The sequence below is a fragment of the Podarcis liolepis genome, assembly GCF_965112155.1.
Source record: "Podarcis liolepis genome assembly, chromosome: 9".
NCBI lineage: Eukaryota > Metazoa > Chordata > Lepidosauria > Squamata > Lacertidae > Podarcis > Podarcis liolepis.
Window position 1 is genome coordinate 11,013,464 of NC_139564.1, and position 19,660 is coordinate 11,033,123.

At 47.3% G+C, this 19,660-nt stretch overlaps 1 protein-coding gene and 1 long non-coding RNA gene across 4 annotated transcripts in view; one reads left to right on the plus strand and one right to left on the minus strand.

Annotated features, from left to right (window-relative positions):
* Window positions 1-353: 353 nt before the first annotated feature.
* Window positions 354-19,660, minus strand: part of CCNI (cyclin I) — a 65,530-nt gene continuing 46,223 nt past the window's right edge. For all 3 annotated transcript variants that reach the window (XM_083458946.1, XM_083458948.1, XM_083458947.1), the window contains 5 exons: window positions 10,668-10,802; window positions 7,362-7,436; window positions 5,229-5,369; window positions 3,494-3,724; window positions 354-2,105 (listed from right to left, as the gene is read on the minus strand). In XM_083458946.1, the coding sequence (XP_083315072.1) occupies window positions 1,662-2,105; window positions 3,494-3,724; window positions 5,229-5,369; window positions 7,362-7,436; window positions 10,668-10,802 (1,026 nt within the window). In that variant the 3' untranslated portion in view covers window positions 354-1,661. The remainder of the gene's footprint in view (window positions 2,106-3,493; window positions 3,725-5,228; window positions 5,370-7,361; window positions 7,437-10,667; window positions 10,803-19,660) is intronic.
* LOC310686072 lies at window positions 1,219-4,504 on the plus strand. The gene is made up of 3 exons (XR_014515704.1): window positions 1,219-2,209; window positions 2,806-2,877; window positions 3,237-4,504. It is a non-coding gene; the product is annotated as an uncharacterized lncRNA (long non-coding RNA).

The window sequence follows — 19,660 nt, forward strand, 5'->3', positions numbered from 1 at the left end:
TCCGTGCGCTGCTGTGGTTCGCCAGAAGCGGCTTAGTCATGCTGGCCACATGACCCGGAAGCTGTACGCCGGCTCCCTCAGCCAATAAAGCGAGATGAGCACCGCAACCCCAGAGTCGTCCACGACTGGACCTAATGGTCAGGGGTCCCTTTACCTTTTAAAGCACAGAGAAACTTTGCGCTAAGAGGAGGACAAAAGCCCATGTTCTGTAGCAGGACCATTTCTTTCCGTCAGTGGCCTTGGTAGAGAACGAGGACTTGAATTTGAATTCTGATAAGCAGACAGGTGCTGCGTTGAGGACTCATTCATTCCGTCCCAACCTGTGTTGAAAACAAACGCAAGACTCGCAAAACTGAAGGACAACATGTTTTGTTTTTTTATTGCTACCAGAAGACGTTCCCCAGTATGACCGCTGAACGCAATACCTTCCAAGGGGGCTGTAAAGGGAGCTTTAAAATCGAGATCCTTACGAGAAGCTCAAGTACACTCTTTAGAGGTTTTCTTTGCTTCTCCTTCAAGGCTGAAAAGTTACATTAACATAAAAGTTGGGGAGGTGGGAGAGTGTGGGGGGGGGAGAACTCTGTGCTGATCATTTTACATATTACAAGTGAAAACTCACAATTACTAAACTGCCCCAGCGCAGACAAACAGCAGTGCCAACATCACCAAAGGTTTTTTTCCTCCCCGTTAAATTACATTTTGCATTTGATGCATTATTTCAGTCAACTTGTGTATGTATACATGTGTGCGCTTGTGTAAAAGCCCATTGAAGTGTTTGCTTTGGTCAATCTAATGGCAGCCAGAAAGATTGCTTCCGCTCTTGTGTAAAATTTAAGATGCTCATTCATCTGCCTGCGAATTGAACTATCCAAAGCAAAATACAACTGTCCAAACGCAATCTCCCATTGCGAAGATCTGGGTTTAAATTTTATTTAATGCAGGACAGTTCACAAGCACCCTTTCCTCCCCCTCCCCCTTTTCTCCACCCCCCGATTTTAAATGCAGACCTAATTTTAGATATCACATTTAAAACACCAAAGTGCTAAATGACAAAAAAACCAAGAGAGACGGATGAGGAGGAGTTTCCTGTCTTGTTTGCGGAGGGGGGATAAAAAGGCTGCCCAAGTAAAAGTGCAAAAATACAGGAAGTCACACACAAGACATCCAGAAAGCTAAAAAAAGAGGATTAGGTGAAGAGGGCGCTCTCAGAATGAAACTAACTCAGAACGAGAGGCTGCAAAGCTAGAACTTTGGAAAGGATTTTTTTGCACACTGCGTGTGAAACCTCCAACACAGTGGATGGAATTACAACACACAAAACAGCAGATTTAATAAAACAGTGGAATGGAGGACGCTAGAAAGAAACAATTTTCTGCTACTTTTTTTGTTTGCTTTTTGGGTCATTTTTAAAAGGTTTTTTTATACTTTTTGTGGTTGGTTTTTTTTTTTTAAGTACTTAAATCATAGTTGAACTATAATTAGCCACACAAGGACAGGAGAGGGTGGGGAGAGGGTGGAATCTTATTTTAAAGGATAACTTAAGCTCCCTTCTGCTTCGGCCCTGAAAGGTACGGCCTTCGCTCCTGTCAGTGCGGTAGCCGTATTGCTGCCCGAAGTACCCCCTTTCCGCCAGAGGCTGCGCCGTGCAGATGCGCAGCTAGCTACATAACGGAAACAGGCTGCAAGGGAGGGCAGGGCGACGCGGACGCCGCTTGCCGCGACGCGTCGGCCCCGCAGGCGGAGGCGGCCTTGCCCTCCAGGGCTGCTACGGCCTCGGGAGCATTCTCCTCGTTGTACAGGCGCTTGATCCCGTCGTAGAAGTCATCCACCTCCATCTCCTCCACTTTGCGCTTGGCCGTCGCCTGCTTGCACCTGCCGGGGGCTGGTCGCCGCCGCCGAGAGAGCGCAGCGGAGGTCTTGACTGGCACTTCTGGCTTGTCCTTGAAGCCTGGGTGGAATCGGAAGCCCGGTCCGGCGTGGCAGGTCACCAGGTTGTGCTTGAGGGGGCTGTAGACGTAGACCGAGTTGGGCGGCGGAGACGGCTGCAAGCTGGAAAGGTGCTGTGCTACAAGCTCCCGGCAGTGGATGAGCTGGGAGCTGTCCATCTGGATTCAGAGAGGAGAGGAAGAAGCAGAGAGAAGAGTCATCCACTTGCCAGCTCATATCGGGGAATCGAGCCGCTGCACAGCTGGCTTTGCAGGGTCCGCCAGCCAATGCGCCAAAAGCTTTCATCTCCAACCACTCACAAGTTCCGAAAAGCTCTGCTCCTGCGCATGCAAACAGCCGAGCTGTATTCCTGTGCAGTTATTCATGTGTGATGCGCACAGGCTGTGCCCAACAGTTCACGGCCTAGGACCCTTGTACCTACGGGACCGCCTCTCCCGGTATGCCCCACGGAGGACCTTAAGGTCCATAACTAGTAACACCCTAAAGGTCCCGGGCCCTGAGGAAGTCAGATTAGCCTCAACCAGGGCCAGGGCCTTCTCAACACTGGCTCCGGCCTGGTGGAATGCTCTGTTATTGATTGCCAAAAATTGGAAAAGCAGCAGAGTCCCAACTAAAACAGACTGCTTATCTAAAATGATGGAATACTTCCATATTGCCGAACTAACAGGGAGGATAAGAGGAGATACGGTACAAAATGTGAATAAGGAGTGGGCTATCTTTAAGGAATATATCAAAATTTATGTGGAAAAAGTAGAATTTCTGACTGATATTGAGTGAATCCAGAAAATGATTAGAGTGAAAGGAGAGTAAAGTTAAGATAGAAGAGATGAAAGAAGTAATGAAATGTCTTTAAGCTAGTTGGAAAAATAAAGTAGCGTAACAAGAACGGCTGGAAGTCAAATCACATGAAGGTGTCCGTGAGGGGTAAAGGTAAAGGGACCCCTGACCATTAGGTCCAGTCGTGGACGACTCTGGGGTTGCGGCGCTCATCTCGCTTTATTGGCCAAGGGAGCTTCTGAGGTACAGCTTCTGGGTCATGTGGCCAGCATGAGCCGCTTCTGGCGAACCAGAGCAGCGCACAGAAACGCCGTTTACCTTCCCGCCGGAGTGGTACCTATTTATCTACTTGCACTTTGACGTGCTTTCGAACTGCTAGGTTGGCAGGAGCAAGGACCGAACAACGGGAGCTCACCCCATCGCAGGGATTCAAACTGCCGACCTTCTGATCGGCAAGTCCTAGGCTCTGTGGTTTAACCCACAGCGCCACCCGCGTCCCCCATGTGTGGTAGGTATGTAGATATGTACAGTATAGGTAGGTATTATATAGAGTAATGTAGGTATGTTTTATGTTATGAATATAAGCTAGTGTGTTATGTACGTGTATTGTGTAATTGTGTAAATGTATATGTTTTATATGTCAATAAAATTTATTTAATAAGAAAGAAAGAAAGAAAGAAAGAAAGAAAGAAAGAAAGAAAGAAAAGGCAAGGCTTGTCATTCTCAACGAGGCCTCAGGGCTCTTGCTCCCTCATTGTGCCAGGCCTACCTGTGCCTTCTGGAGCAGCTCGATGATGAGGGCGAGCCAGTCAGGGATGAGTTTCTCCACTTCCAGGCTGACGATGGCCAAGGCCAGCATGGACCCCTTGAACTGGAGCAGCTGGTAGCAGGCCAGGCAGTGGAGCAGCTGCTTGGTGAGAAGAGCCACATGCTGAGACGGGTTCATCTTGGGCAAGGTGGTCAGCAGTTGAGGCCGGGTGGATAAGGCCACCGCGTGGAACTTGGGAGAGAAAGGGCAGCATAACTAAGACGGCTTAAGGAACGGCTACCCTGAGGGCACCAATTCAGCTTAAAACCAATTCTGCCGGAGGGAAGGCAGTTTGGGGAAGGCAGTGCCAGTTCCCTGCTAGAGATTACTAGCGCCAACACATAAAAATGGCCAACATACCTGAAGGAGCGTCTCCACCCCCATCGTTCTGCCCGGACACTGAGGTCCAGCTCCGAGGGCCTTCTGGTGGTTCCCTCCCTGCGAGAAGCCAAGTTATAGGGAACCAGGCAGAGGGCCTTCTCGGTAGTGGCGCCCTCCCACCAGATGTCAAAGAGAACAACTACCAGACTTTTAGAAGACACCTGAAGGCAGCCCTGTTTAGGGAAGCTTTTAATGTTTAATAGGTTATTGTATTTTAATATTCTGTTGGAAGCTGCCCAGAGTGGCTGGGGAAACCCAGCCAGATAGGCGGGGTATAAATTTATTATTATTATTATTATTATTATTATTATTATTATTATTATTATTATTATAAACCTGCAAGCAGGATTTGAGCACAACAGCAAAGATAGCCGCTTCCTCCACCAATTTGTCTAATGCTGTTTTAAAGCCACACAAACACACAAACACACACACACACACACACCGGTAACTCGCAGGGCTCAGAGGCTGGGGTTAAACAGCTTTGAAACCAATTTGAAGGGTATCATTCTGGAATTCCAGATTTAGAACACCCTCAGTGTTCATCCAGTGACCAAGATCTCACCACCTTTCTAGGTATAGGGCCCCAGACAGGTAAGTCCAGTCAAAAGTGACTATGGGGTTGTGGCGCTCATCTCACTTCAGGCTGAGGGAGCTGGTGTTTGTCCACAGACAGCTTTCCGGGTCATGTGGCCAGCATGAGTAAACTGCTTCTGGCGCAACGGGACACCGTAACGGAAACCAGAGCGCACAAAAACGCCATTTACCTTCCCGCCACAGCAGTACCTATTTATCTACTTGCGCCAGTGTCCTTTAAAACTGCTAGGTTGGCAGGAGCTGGGACAGAGCAACGGGAGCTCACCCCATCACAGGGATTCGAACCGCCGACCTTCTGATCGGCAAGCCCAAGAGGCTCAGTGGTTTAGACCACAGTGCCACCTGCGTCGGATGTCAGCAAATCTTCCCAGACAAACCTTCATTTTCTCACCCAGCTTTCAAAGCCTTCAGAATTAGAAAGCCTTTGAAAATGACAGCGAATTCTGTGACGCATTTGCACATGGTGGCACTGTGGGAAACACACAGAGATGGCCCCCGACTACTGATGCAATTCAAGTTTTAATTCTGATTCGCTCCATCCCAAAGGCTTGTCTTGGAAACAACAACACTTGAAAGAGTGGCCCGGCATGAAGGAATATACCTCCCCAGTTCTTGCACGCTGGATAGAGTTGTCCCTTTTTCCACCCAACACCCCCGAAAGCTTCCCATTCTTTTCTCTTTCCCCCCACCGCAAAAGGCCTTTGATTGCTGTGCTTACAATATGGAGGAAGTCCAGGGGTGTGGCTATGTGCAAATCCCAGTTCAACTTGTCCAGAATGATCTTCTCCATCCTGCGAATCTCCGCTGGGGAACAGCCACAAAAGCTGTCCCTGGCCAACGTCTTCAGTACCGGAACCCTCTGCAAAAGTCAGAGCAGAAAGAAAACAGTTGCTATGAGGCAGGCTGAAGCCGAAGGTCCAAACCTGTGCTCAGTCAAGAAGCACACCTGGTGATCTGGGAAGAGCAATCATCACCCAATTGTTGCAGGGATTGCTGGAGGACGATGATTTCGGTTTATGTCCCACTCTTTTAAAGATCCCAGGGCAGTGTACAATATTAAGAACACACTTTGCAGAGCGTAAAAACAGAAACGCAGTAAAAAGCATACTAATGGGCATGATGGATTTTTTGGGAGCGGGCCGACCCGACTGGAAGAATTCACAACCAGAAAGAAGAAGAGACACAAGAGGATTGGAAGAAATTTAAAGAATATTTAGCTAAATACTGCAATATAAGATGATTAGAAAACTCTTGAAGTAATAAATAGGCTTAGGGGTAGACTAAGAATGTGTGTTAGTAAATATTAAGGATTAGAATATGAATAAAGGAGAAGAGCTTAGTAAATGTTAGGAGTCAATATTATTAGAAATATGAATTTGGAGAACTGAAATTCAGTTAGAGGGGATGCGAGGAAGTCAGTTATTAATGTTATGAGAATTAGATATCTGAAGAAATAATTCTTTTTTGTGTTTAGTTTACTGTACTGTAAAGTGTTTTTTTCTTTGTTGTGTGTTTTGTAATGTCTTTTTTTGTCATAAATGTGGAAAACCAATAAGATGTTTGGGGGGGGGGAGCAAAGCCCCAGCTTTAACAGGCCATAGATTATTTAATAGCGAAAGGCCTGGGTAAAGAGGAATGTTTTTGCCTAAAGATATGTAATGATGTCTCCAGGTGAGCATCTCTGAGAGAAGCATTCCGCAAGTGGGGAGCTATCGCAGAAAAGGCCCGTTCCCCTCAAACCCTTTTGCTGGCAGGCATTCCGTTTTCCTGGTAGTCGGTAGAGCACGAGGCTCTTTAATCTCAAGGTCAAGGGTTCAAGTCCCACACTGAGCGAAATATTCCTGCATTTCAGGGGGCTGGACGCTTCCGAGCACAATTCAAAGTGCCGGTGCTGAGCTTTAAAGCCCTAAACAGCCTCGGCCCAGTAGACCAGAAGGAGCATCTCCACCTCCATCGTTCTACCGAGGGCCTTCTGGCAGTTCCCTCACTGTGAGAAGCCAAGTTACAGGGAATGAGGCACAGGCTCTGCGGAATGCCCTCCCATCAGATGTCAAAGAAATAAACAACTATCTGACTTTTAGAAGACATCTGAAGGCAGCTCTGTTTAGGAAAGTTTTTAATGTTTGATGTTTTATTGTGCTTTTAATCTTTGTTGGAAGCTGCCCAGAGTGGCGGGGGAGACCCAGCCAGATGGGCAGGGTACAAATAAATAATAAATTATTATTATTATTATTATTATTATTATTATTATTATTATTATTATTATTACTACTACTATTATTATTATTATTATTACTATTATTATTATTTTCTGTTGGGAGCCAGTAAGTAAATAAGTAAGTAAATAAATTATTATTATTATTATTATTATTATTATTATTATTATTATTAATGCCTCTCATGGTCCCTTCCAACTCTACAATTCTATTATTTTTGCCCTAAGACTATTGTTACTAGGTGTTGGAAGAAAGAAAGATGCACTCGTGTGTGTGATTTTGTGTGTGTGTGTGTGATTGTGTGTGTGTGTGTGTGTGTGTGTGTGTCTTTTATCAAATTCAGGAGGAAGGGGAGCACAAGAAATAACGGGTGCTTCAACCTTTATCTGCCAGGTGGCTCAGGGTGCCAACCCCACACAGCCCCACGGGGCGCAGGCAGCAGAGGCACCTGCCACCCCATCCTTATACCCACAGGGTGCCCACAACAATCAAAGCCACAGCGTTCTCACTACTGCTTTGGCAAGGCAGCCCTGACCGCAAGCCTGTCACGACAGCTTTCCGAAGCGGGTGGTGCAATGAAAAACGCGGCGGCTCTGGCCCCCCCTGCCCCCCCCCCCAAGGGGGAAAGCACTTACCTCATCTTCCTCAATGGTCTTGGCAGCGAGGAAGAAGCAGCTGATTGCAATACAGTTCAAGTACTTTGGACGGGCCTAGGAGAGAGAGGAGAGGAAGAGCTAAGGAGCGGTGTCTCCAGAGGGCCAGCTGGCAAGAGCAGCAGGGGCAGAGGCTGTGGTTCAATGGCAGGATGCCTGCCTGGCAAACAGAAGGCGCCCGGTTCAATGCCCAGCAGCATCCCTGCCTGGAACTGAGGAGCAGCTTGCCACTCTGTGCCAAGAATACTGAGCTAATGGTCTGACTCGGTATAAGGGAGCTTGCTGACCACGAGGCTAGCTGTGTTAGAGGAGATTGAGAGGAGATATGTTAGCCACCTTCAAATATCTCAAGGGATATGAGATGGAAGATGGAGGAAGCTTGTTCTCTCCTGCTCCGGAACGCAGGTCCAGTTCTAGGTGCCACAATCTAAGAAGGATGTTGACAAGCTAGAACATGTGCAGAGGAAAGCAACCAAAGGTCTGGGGAACCAAGCCTTATGAGGAATGGAAAAGAGGAGACTGAGATAGGATAACCATCTTCAAATATCTAAAGGGTTGTCAAATAGAAGATGGCGCAAGCTTGTTTTCTCCTGCTCTAGAGGGCAGGTCCAGTTCTAGGCGCCACAATCTAAGAAGGATATTGACAAGCTAGAACATGTGTAGAGGAGGGTGACCAAGATGATCAAAGGTCTGGGAACCAAGCCTAATAATAGTAAGAAGAATAAATTTTTATTTATACCTCACCCTCCCCGGTCAGAGCCGGGCTCAGGGCAGCTAACACCAGTAAAATTACAATAAAAAAATAATGGGGGAAACAATTTAAAATACACGTTAAAAATACCATTTAAAATGCAGCCTCGTTTTAATAATAGCCCATAGATCAAAACCCTAAGGGGAGGGAAACGTAAGGGTCAGACTGAGTCCAAACCAAAGGCCAGGCGGAACAGCTCTGTCTTGCAGGCCCTGCGGAAAGATGTCAAGTCCTGCAGGGCCCTAGTCTCTTGTGACAGAGCGTTCCACCAAGTCGGGGCCAGTACTGAAAAGGCCACGGCCCTAGTTGAGACCAATCTAACCACCGTGTGACTTGGGACCTCCAAAATGTTGTCATTTGTGGACCTTAAAGTCCTCTGTGGGGGCCCCGTAGGTACGCGGGTCCTAGGCGGTCCCGTAGGTACGTGGGTCCTAGGCCACATAGGGCTTTAAAGGTCAAAACCAGCACCTTAAACCTGACCCTGTAACTCCATCGGAAGCCAGTGCAGTTGGTAAAGGAACAGTTGAGGGAGCTGGGTATGTTTAGCCTGGAAAAGAGGAGACCGAGAGGAGATAGGATAGCCATCTTCAAATATCTCAAGGGCTGTCACATGGAAGACGGAACAAGCTTGTTTTCTCCCGCTCCCAAGGGCCGGTCCAGTTCTAGGTGCCACAATCTAAGAAGGATATTGACAAGGTAGAACATGTGCAGAGAAGGGCGACCAAAATGATCAAGGGTCTGGGAACCAAGCCTTATGAGGAACGGTTGAGGGAGCTGGGCAGGTTTAGCCTGGAGAAGAGGAGACTGAGATGAGATATGAGAGCCATCTTCAAATATCTCAAGGAAATATCTCAAGGGCTGCCCCATGGAAGATGGGGCAAGCCTGTTTCCTCCTACTCTGGAGGGTAGGACTCAAACCAATGGCTTCAAGTTACAAGAAAGGAGATTTCGACTAAACACCAGTAAGAGCTGTTGGACAGTGGAACGGACTCCCTTGGGAGGTGGCAGACACTCCTTCCTTGGATGTTTTTAAGCAGAGGTTGGGTGGCGGCCTGTCGTGGATGCTTCAACTGAGATCCCTGCATTATAAGCGGTTGGATTAGATTATCCTTGGGGTCCCAGCCAAATCTACAATTCTATGTTCCTAATTAGGACAGATGTTGCCCACTGCAGGTCTAATTCTGTGATAGCTGATAATCATAGAATCATAGAATAGACCACAAGGGCCATCGAGTCCAACCACCTGCCAAGCAGGAAACACCATCAGAGCACTCCTGACATATGGTTGTCAAGCCTCTGCTTAAAGACCTCCAAAGTAGGAGACTCCACCACACTCCTTGGCAGCAAATTCCACTGTCGAACAGCTCTTACTGTCAGGAAGTTCTTCCTAATGTTTAGGTGGAATCTTCTTTCTTGTAGTTTGGCTCCATTGCTCCGTGTCCGCTTCTCTGGAGCAGCAGAAAACAACCTTTCTCCCTCCTCTATGTGACATCCTTTTATATATTTGAACATGGCTATCATATCACCCCTTAACCTCCTCTTCTCCAGGCTAAACATGCCCAGCTCCCTTAGCCGTTCCTCATAAGGCATCGTTTCCAGGCCTTTGACCATTTTGGTTGCCCTCCTCTGGACACGTTCCAGTTTGTCAGTGTCCTTCTTGAATTGTGGTGCCCAGAACTGGACACAGTACTCCAGGTGAGGTCTGACCAGAACAGAATACAGTGGCACTATTACTTCCCTTGATCTAGATGCTATACTCCTAGTGATGAGGCCCAGAATTGCATTGGCTTTTTAGCTGCCGCGTCACACTGTTGGCTCATGTCAAGTTTGTGGTCAACCAAGACTCCTAGATCCTTTTCACATGTACTGCTCTCAAGCCAGGTGTCACCCATCTTGTATTTGTGCCTCTCATTTTTTTTGCCCAAGTGCAATACTTTACATTTCTCCCTGTTAAAATTCATCTTGTTTGTTTTGGCCCAGTTCTCTAATCTGTCAAGGTCGTTTTGAAGTGTGATCCTGTCCTCTGGGGTGTTAGCCACCCCTCCCAGTTTGGTGTCATCTGCAAATTTGACAATAATGTTTATTGGTTTTATGTTGCAGACATAAAAAAGGCCTGATTGCTAAAGGCTTGAAATAAAACAAACTTCTTCCTTCCACTGGTTCTCAACCTTGGGTCCCCAGATGTTTCTGACCTACAACTCCCATGATCCCTAGCTCACAGGACAAGTGGTCAGGGATGATGGGAGTTGTAGGCCAAAAACATCTGGGGACCCAAGGCTGAGAAAGGCTGCTTTACACCCAAGCTGGTTTTTATTTTTATTTTTATTTTTTGCTTCAACTTGCCCACAAAGGAGACAGGGCTGAGGGCACGGAGATCAAGGATTTGATCTTTGAGCAGAAGGAAAACAGCTGCATGAAAAGATCTCACAGGGGCCAAGTCCGGGAGATGGAAGAAGGAAAAAACAAAATTGCTTTTTGAAAACGGCCGGGTTAGGTTGAACAGATCGTTCCCAAGATCCCGATGGTCAAATATTTACCTTCACGGCAGCTAAAAACCTGTCCAAGAGACTGACAGCCAGGGCCAATGTTTCTGGGTAAAGGTGGAACTGGAATTTGAGTTTGACCATCCACTGAACCACTTCGTCCCGCTGGGTTGGAGAAATGCCCGCATCCTGTGGAGAGCAAAGAGGGGGGAAGACAGCACAAAACACCCATGAGAACATCAAAAAGCTCCCAGCACATGTACAAAGAAGGTGGAAAAAACCCCATCATAACAGAATATGAAGGCTGCCCAAGAGGCCACTTCAGACATTACAGAACTCCAGCACAGAATGGAAAAAACAGCAAACCATTCATGCAGAGATTCTCACAAGACTTTCAGGTGTTGTCTATTATATCCCTGGAAGGTTAAGGGTTTGAAACTGGACAGGGCCACAAATTGTGGAGGGTGACAGAGCTGAACTCCACTGCACTTCAAGTGCTGCTTTTACAAGTCAAAATACTGATGCCTGGCTCTTTCAAACACCGCTTGGGGGGGGGAGAGTTATGCTCCTGCCCAATTCACCCTTCAAAATCAAGGGGCTTAAATTGCTTTGGAAGGGAGTTCTCAATGGCACCAGCTCACCTATGGAAGCTCCCTGCTCCAGCGGAATCTGATCTTCTCCCCACTGCAGCAATGTTTAAGAGGAGGCCCAAGACCTTTTCATTTGCCCAGGAAATATTATTTTCTGGGTACAGTTTGATTGCTAGTAGGTTCTTATTGCACTTTTTGTGACTTTTGTCTTAAATCTTGCATGGCCCTTTTGTTTATTCTGGTCATTAGTCACCCATGTGGTCCAAATTGGAGGGGGGGGTATAAAAGTTTGATAGAAATAAAGAAGAAAGGAAATAATAATAAGAAGAATAAGAATAAGAATAATAAGAATGCTCTTTCACAGTATTTGGTTAGAGCGTCCCCGAAATCAAAACGCCATTTATTCATTTCATTTCAAAAGATTTACAGCCCACTAAGTCGTGAAACTCTCTAAGCAGTGTGCTTTAATAAAATTATCTATAAGACACAGTTAAAAAGCTCGTTTTAAAGAAACAAGTCTATGTAAGATAATTATCAGTGAAACACGGAAAAAATCAGCAAGCCTTTTGAAACTAAGAAAGATAACGAAATTATGTATCTGGGTAGGCCTGCTGACACTTGTTTTCATGTTAAGTTCATTAAAGACAAGAGATGTGCAATCTTGAGAAAATGCATTTACAGGTTTTTTGGTAAAAAAAAGAAACAGTGCTCCCATGAAAACCCGCAGAGGGACAGAGCAGCCAGCCAGCTTTCCCATAAATCTCATCTGACGGCAAGGCCGTGACCTCCTGGCTTGCATTAATTTCGGTCCAAAACCTTCCATTATTGCTATTTATCTGGGGTAACCGGAGGAGCTTCCCTTCTGAGCCAGGATTGAGAAAAGATCTGGCTGCGTCAACAGAAGAAAGGAGGAGAAAACGAGAGTTTGGATCAGCTTCGGGTGTCCCAAAGGAACTGCAGTTAAGCAGCAGGTAATTTATATGGCTGGGCTTTTCTTTGAAAGAACAACCGCTATTGCTACGAAAGTAATTCCTTGGCACATGCCTCGAGGACTCCTTGTCCCAGAGTGCGATGTCCTTTGGAGAGATTCCCAATTCCGCAGCCACCTCTGAGACAGCTCAGGTTTCCACCTCCATTACAACGGACCCCAAACCTGATGCACCAGTTATATCCTTCTTTAGCTGGTTTCTAAAATACCTTCCAGGGATGCGGGTGGCGCTGTGGGTTAAAGCACAGAGCCTAGGGCTTGCCGATCAGAAGGTCGGCAGTTCGGATCCCCATGACGGAGTGAGCTCCCATTGCTCGGTCCCTGCTCCTGCCAACCTAGCAGTTCGAAAGCACACCAGTGCAAGTAGATAAATAGGTACCACTCCAGCGGGAAGGTAAACGGTGTTTCCGTGCGCTGCTCTGGTTCGCCAAAGCGGCTTAGTCATGTTGGCCACATGACCCGGAAGCTGTACGCCGGCTCCCTTAGCCAATAAAGCGAGATGAGCTCTGCAACCCCAGAGTTGTCTGCGACTGGACCTAGTGGTCAGGGGTCCCTTTACCTTTAAAACACCTTCCTGACTTGCAAAAGGGGAACCTGCCACTGTAACTGCACGGCTGCTTGGCCCTGAAATTATTATTATGCCTTAGCTGTACGACTGTGATATTACCCACAACAGCCACCACTCGTAAACCCTGCTGTGAGTCACCGTGTTATGACTTGCCTTAAACACGTCACTACCTCAACCGTCCATTTAGGATAAAGGTAAAGGGACCCCTGACCATTAGGTGCCGTCGTGGACGACTCTGGGGTTGCGACGCTCATCTCGCTTTACTGGCCGAGGAGCCGGCGTACAGCTTCCGGGTCATGTGGCCAGAATGACTAAGCCGTTTCTGGCGAACCAGAGCAGCGCACAGAAAATCTGTTTACCTTCCCGCCACAGCGGTACCTATTTATCTACTTGCACTTTGACGTGCTTTCAAACTGCTAGGTTGGCAGGAGCAGGGACCGAGCAATGGGAACTCACCCCGTGACAGGGATTCGAACTGCCGACCTTCTGATCGGCAAGTCCTAGGCTCTGTGATTTAACCCACAGAGCCACCCGCGTCCCCCATTTAGGATAGGTGGGTATTTATTTGATTGTTTAATTTCTTAAATCTTTATACCCGCCCTTTGTACGAAGATCACAGGGCGGTTCACAATAGAGAAATGCAAAATGTAAACACCTAATGGTGTATGATGAAGGCGCCAGGAGGGCCTCCCTGGGGAGGGCATTCCACAAACAGGGTGCCACCACAGAAAAGGCCCTTTCTCGTGTAGCCGCCCTCTGGACTTCACATAGAAGCAGCACACGAAAAAGGATCTGTCCTGCCTGAATTCTTGACTTGGAAGGACAGACTAGGTGCTTCGGGAGAAATTCTCCTCTAGCTGAAGAACCACCGAAACGTTTCACTGGAAAGTTACAGCCAGGGCAGAGGGTTTGCGACGACGCGGGGAGTGGAAAATTTGAGTCCTTTACACCGTTTACACCCACACTTCCTGAAATTACACAGCGCTGCGGAAGGAGCAGAGTTTCAAGCCCATGAATGCAAGTTGTTCCCACTGTGAACATGGTCCTGTTTCTGTTTGTGCCCAGAGACTTGGCCTTCTGGAATATTTGCATTCAGCTGCCTGGCATCTGTGGAAAAGTCCTGCCCCCTCAGGTGGTTTCTAAGGAACCTGCAGAGCCAGAGTGTTAGCTGGAGCGGCCAGATGAGTGTCAAATATGCTTTACTTAACTGTCTGTGACCAAGAGATCTTGGTAGGACCAGAGAAGGAAATGCTTGAGAAGGAAGCAGCAGCCACTGTAGGGGCTGCACGGTTTTAGGGAGCAGGATTCGGCACTACAGTGGTACCTCAGGTTACATATGCTTCAGGTTACAGACTCCGCTAACCCAGAAATAGTGCTTCAGGTTAAGAACTTTGCTTCAGGATGAGAACAGAAATCGTGCTCCAGCAGCGCAGCGGCAGCAGGAGGCCCCATTAGCTAAAGTGGTGCTTCAGGTTAAGAACAGTTTCAGGTTAAGTACGGACTTCCGGAACGAATTAAGTACTTAACCTGAGGTACCACTGTATGCATCTAATGCACTACAATGCTAATTTAAAACACCCCGGGTTTCTCCCCCAAAGAACCCTGGGAGCTGTAGTTTGCTACGGGTGCTGAGAGTTGTTAGAAAACCCCCTATTTCCCCTCACAAAACTACAGTTCCCAGGACTGTGGAAGACTACGCCAATATACGATTCACTTCTACATGCACAAAGATTGAAAGACACGGCATTATCCCTATGGAAGAACGGCTGATAAAATTACTGGTCTTGGCTGAGATGGCTAAGCTGACATGTCCAATTAGACAGAAATCATTTGTTTAGGTTTGGAAATTCCTTACGGACTTTTTGTGTGAAAGGGAAAAAAGGACTTGTAATATCTGGATTTGAAGACTGAAAAAAATACTGGTTTATAGAAGACAGAATGGCTGGATCTTAAAGAAGGAGTAGAATATGTAGCTGCAGAGAGTCCTTTAATTTTACTGTTTCTTTAGTTTTTTCTTTCTTTCTTTTCTCTGGCTTTCTCCTTCCTCAGATTTCTCCTTTTCTTGTATTTTCTTCCTTCTGACTTTGTTCCTTTTTTAAGATTAAGTAGCTGTTTTATATCCGTATGTTATAAAAAAAGATGCTTTGTAATGGGTATGTATTTCTGTACATCTTTGAATTAAGTCTCAATACATAAACATCATAATAAAAAGAACAATTCCCAGGGTGGTTTTAACAATCCAGAGTTGCACAAGTGGAAGTTTTCTGCCCCAGCAGAACAGCGGTGCTGGATACGACACAGAGCTCTGTGGATTCTGGTACTGACTGCTTTCAGCCAGGGACTGTGACCTAAACAGGGTGTGCTGCACTGTCCTTAGCTCATGAATGGAGGCGAGGAAATGAACAATTAAAGAACACAGCATGTCACTCCTGCAAAGCAACCTCCAAGTCAGTTTAAAGCCTGGTCCACAGTAAGAGCTTAGGACAGAGTGTAATGTCAACTGAATACCCCCCGCAAACCATGAGATAATGTTAAGAGAATCGCATGGTTTGTGCTAGTGAACAATGGTCAGCACGCCCTGTCCTTAGAAGTACAGTCATACCTCAGGTTACAGACGCTTCAGGTTGAGTTTTTTCAGGTTACGGACCGCCGAAACCCAGAAGTACCGGAACAGGTTACTTCTGGGTTTCGGCAGTCGTGCATGCGCAGAAATGCTAAATCGCGCTTTGCTAGCAAATAGCAACCCATGCGTGAGCAGACGTGGGTTGCGAACGTGCATCCCGCACGGATCACGTTTGCAACCCGTGCGTCCACTGTACTGTTTTTTGGACCAGACACCATCCACGTAAACAAGTAGGCAGGTTTCACGAAAGTCAACATTTAAGATACCAGTGTTGGTTCGGTCACACGTTTGGGGAGATCTCCTGCCTGGTCAGAGGAAGGGATAAATGAGCTAGGATAGGAAGGGGAAATCGTTCCCTTTCAACATGGGATAGGTTAACCTGCAAAGGACCCCTGGACGGTTAAGTCCAGTCAAAAGCGACTATGGGGTTGCGGCGCTCATCTCGCTTTTCAGGGTGAGGGGGCCGGCGTTTGTCCACAGACAGCTTTCCGGATTCATGCGGCCAGCATGACTAGATCGCTTCTGGCACAATGGGACACCGTGATGGAAACCAGAGCACACAGATACGCTGTTTACCTTCCCGTCGCAGTGGTACCTCTTTATCTACTTGCCCTGGCGTGCTTTCGAACTGCTAGGTTGGCAGGAGCTGGGGCAGAGCAACGGGAGCTCACTCTGTCGCGGGGATTCGAACAGCCAACCTTCCGATCGGCAAGCCCAAGAGGCTCAGTGGTTAAGACCACAGCACCACCCGCTGCACCCAGGCATCAGCTACACCTGAGCAGGTCTAGTGGGGAGGAAGAAGGAACCTCAAGGAAGTTGCGAGAGTTAGCATGGCAGGCTTAGTCCCGACGTCTCTGCTTTCAGCTGTACCATCCACACAGATCCTCGGGGAAACGGCTTGTAGTTCAGTGGTAGAGTCTTTGTTTTGCAAGCAAAAGGTTCCAGATTTGATCCCTGGCATCTCCAGTTGGGACGTGGGACAATTCCTGCCTGGGACCCAGGAGACCTCAATGCATCCTGTATCTCCTTATCTGAACTTTTCGATGTGTAGGCTAAAATAACTGATCCTTTCAACATGGCAAACACCATAGGAACCTGATGCCTGGAACATGGCCCCCTAGAATATCATCGCAAACCCAAATGACACGGAGGGTTGCGTCTGACTAAGTCACACTCAAGAGCAAGCCCACTGAAAACAAGTTAGTCAAGTCCATTTATTACAAATGGGTCTACTCGGAGCAGGACTCGCAATGTCAGCAGGGAGGAGGAGGAGCACAGGTTGAAGAAGGCATTGGATGTGGATCACAGGAGTATTACACGCATCAGCTGTGTACCTATTATTAACTGATGTGCTGCCCAATGGCCAAGATGGCGTCCATTTACAAGTATAAAACCAATTACGAAAAATGCACACCCACCCACACGCAGCCTAACTAAAATGCACAATAACCCCCCCCCATCCAAACATTAAAATAAACCGCCAGAATTAAGATGTGCAATTAAACAAGCCCTATCCTGTCTCTCTCGCTCACACACACCCAAAAGAAATGCAGATAATGGTTAAATTTTGTTTTTTGGAGATGGGTCCATAGGAGCATTTAAAAAAACAACAACGCCTAATCATACATATATGCTCTTAGAAAACATCCTACATAATTACAGTAAGGCAAAAGAAGTTTAAGGTTGAATACTGTCCCGAAACTTGTTATTCCAGAATGTCACAAACAGACTTTGTTTCTCTGGAAGTTTGCCTGCTTTTCGTTATATGTTTCTTTAATAGCACCTGTTTTTATACCTGTCTCTCTTTTATAGCATATTAATTCGGGCAGTTGTGATATTCCAAAAAGTATTAAAGCATTCAGAGGCTGTAGGAGGACTGCTACCCCACTCCACCCATTAGCAAGTACCGTACTTTTCCGTCTATAAGACGCCCCCTATTTTGGGGGGCTCAAATTTAAGAAAATGGAGGGAGATGGCACAGAGTTGTTGAGCTTTTTGGGGGGGGGCACCCACCGTTGTTAAGAAAATTTGGGCAGTGGGGGTGCCGAACTGAATATCACTCACCCAACAGGCAAATGCTAATAATCGCAAGCGACGCAAGCCTAATTGCCGAAGCAGCAGCCAATCAAAAGCAGCCCTTGCAGCAGACACCATTCACCCACCCAATCGCTAGATCCTGCAACCAATTGTCCGTCCGTCCCCCCTCTGCACCACCCATGTATAAGACGACACTCCTCCCCATTTTTTCCTTTATTTTGTAGTAAAAAAAAAATCCTTGTATAATGCGCAGAAAAGTATGGTATACAGATCTTGGCAGAAAAGCAAGTGAACATCTGTAATTGAATTCCATAAGTAGAACCCAGTGCTGGCTCCCATCATCATGAGCATGTTGGAAAATGCCCTGATCGTGCCCCTGCAGCCCCCAAACTCCAAGCATCCTCCGGTATGCGCAGCTCTGGAAAAGGCTTCTCCCTTCTTCTCCAGTGCGCTTCAGCAACAGATATCAAATGATATATGCACACTAATCTTCTAGCACAGGGGTCAGCAACCCGCGGCTCCGGAGCCGCATGTGGCTCTTTTACACCTTTGCCGTGGCTCCGGGGCGGATACTAGTGAGGGGAGGAGGCGCATTGTGCGCCCTGACACTCCCCACTGTGGCGGGCGCTGTACTGGCTGTGACGCCGCATGGGGGCGGTGCATGCGTTAGTCACGCACCGTCCCGACGTCACCTTCCCACCCTCTGTCAGATCGCGGCTCTGGAGATATATTTGTTTTAAATGTCGCAATGGTTTTGTGGCTCCCAGTGGTTTTTTTTTCTTCGGAAATGGGTCCAAGTGGCACTTTTTGTCTTAAAGGTTGCAGACCCCTGTTCTAGCATAACACCGCAAGAAGCATGAAACATCATAGAGCTAAACTACGTATTTATTTACACACAATGTACGGACACACTAAGTCCTCTCTCTCCAGCTCCGAGAGAACACAGGACAGAGTAAAAGCAAAAGTACAGTCCAAAAGAGATGAGGCTGTCTTCCGCTCCCACGCTCTTCCCAGGCGGGCATGTGAATTACACCCATCACATCTGCTGCACCGGAGGCATAAAATGCTAACAGACCATCCAGACATTTCCCTGATTAGGTTTCTAACGCTGAACCACACAGGTCACTTGGTCAACACAGGAACGTAGGCCAGCTGCCTTAATCCAACCCACACCATTTGGTCCTTTTAGCTTAGCATTCTCGACACTGTGGCTCTGTGGTTTCAGGCAGGGGATATTCCCATCCCAACTTGGGAGATGCTGGAGGTTGAAGCTGAGACTTCAGGCAGGCAGAATAGATGCTCTACCACTGATCTATGGCCCAAGCTACAGCCTCCCCTGCTATGGTGAAGCCTATTGTACAGTGGTACCTCGGGTTAAGTACTTAATTCGTTCCGGAGGTCCGTTCTTAACCTGAAACTGTTCTTAACCTGAAGCACCACTTTAGCTAATGGGGCCTCCTGCTGCCGCCGCGCCGCCGGAGCATGATTTCTGTTCTTATCCTGAAGCAAAGTTCTTAACCTGAAGCACTATTTCTGGGTTAGCGGAGTCTGTAACCTGGAGCGTATGTAACCCGAGGTACCACTGTATTTCTATTTAAATTATAGCAATTATTTATAAATATGCACACACACACACGCTATCCCCCTTTTCTTGGAGGGGGTTATTATGCATTTCCTGTTCTTTGGCAACATGAACGCACCCACCACACCAGCCTGAGGAACAGCAGAATTTCACCCTGCATAAGATTGCGTAACTATAACCAGGTTTGTGCAGCCTGGGCTGCGGGGAGGTTAAAAGGGTTTCAAGCTGCTTAAAGGATGAGCTTGAGCATATAGCAAAGGTGGCACGGATCCAGAAACGGGACTTTGCAAAACCGTTTTTGCATTTCCAAGTGTCCCCATCTGGCTCTCAGCAAAAGCCGGGTTTGCACTAAACCAGATGGCTCAGCAGCTGCAAAAAGGAAAAAAAAGAAAAATGTTTTCAGGATCGCCCCGGGGTGAAAAGCCGCCAATCATCTTCATTGTGCATCCCCTCCACCCAAATCACCCAGTCAGCTGACACTCTTGCAGCCCAACTCTGAACCAGCTGCAGATTCTGAAACCTTTTCAAAGGCATTCCCATGTACAAGGCGCTGCAGTAATCTAGACAGGAGGCTTCCAGACCATAGGTGCTTGCACACGTGTCTGAGGTACACACAGCCAAGAGAGGGAGATGTTCTGACCGGCCGCTCCACAGCCTGG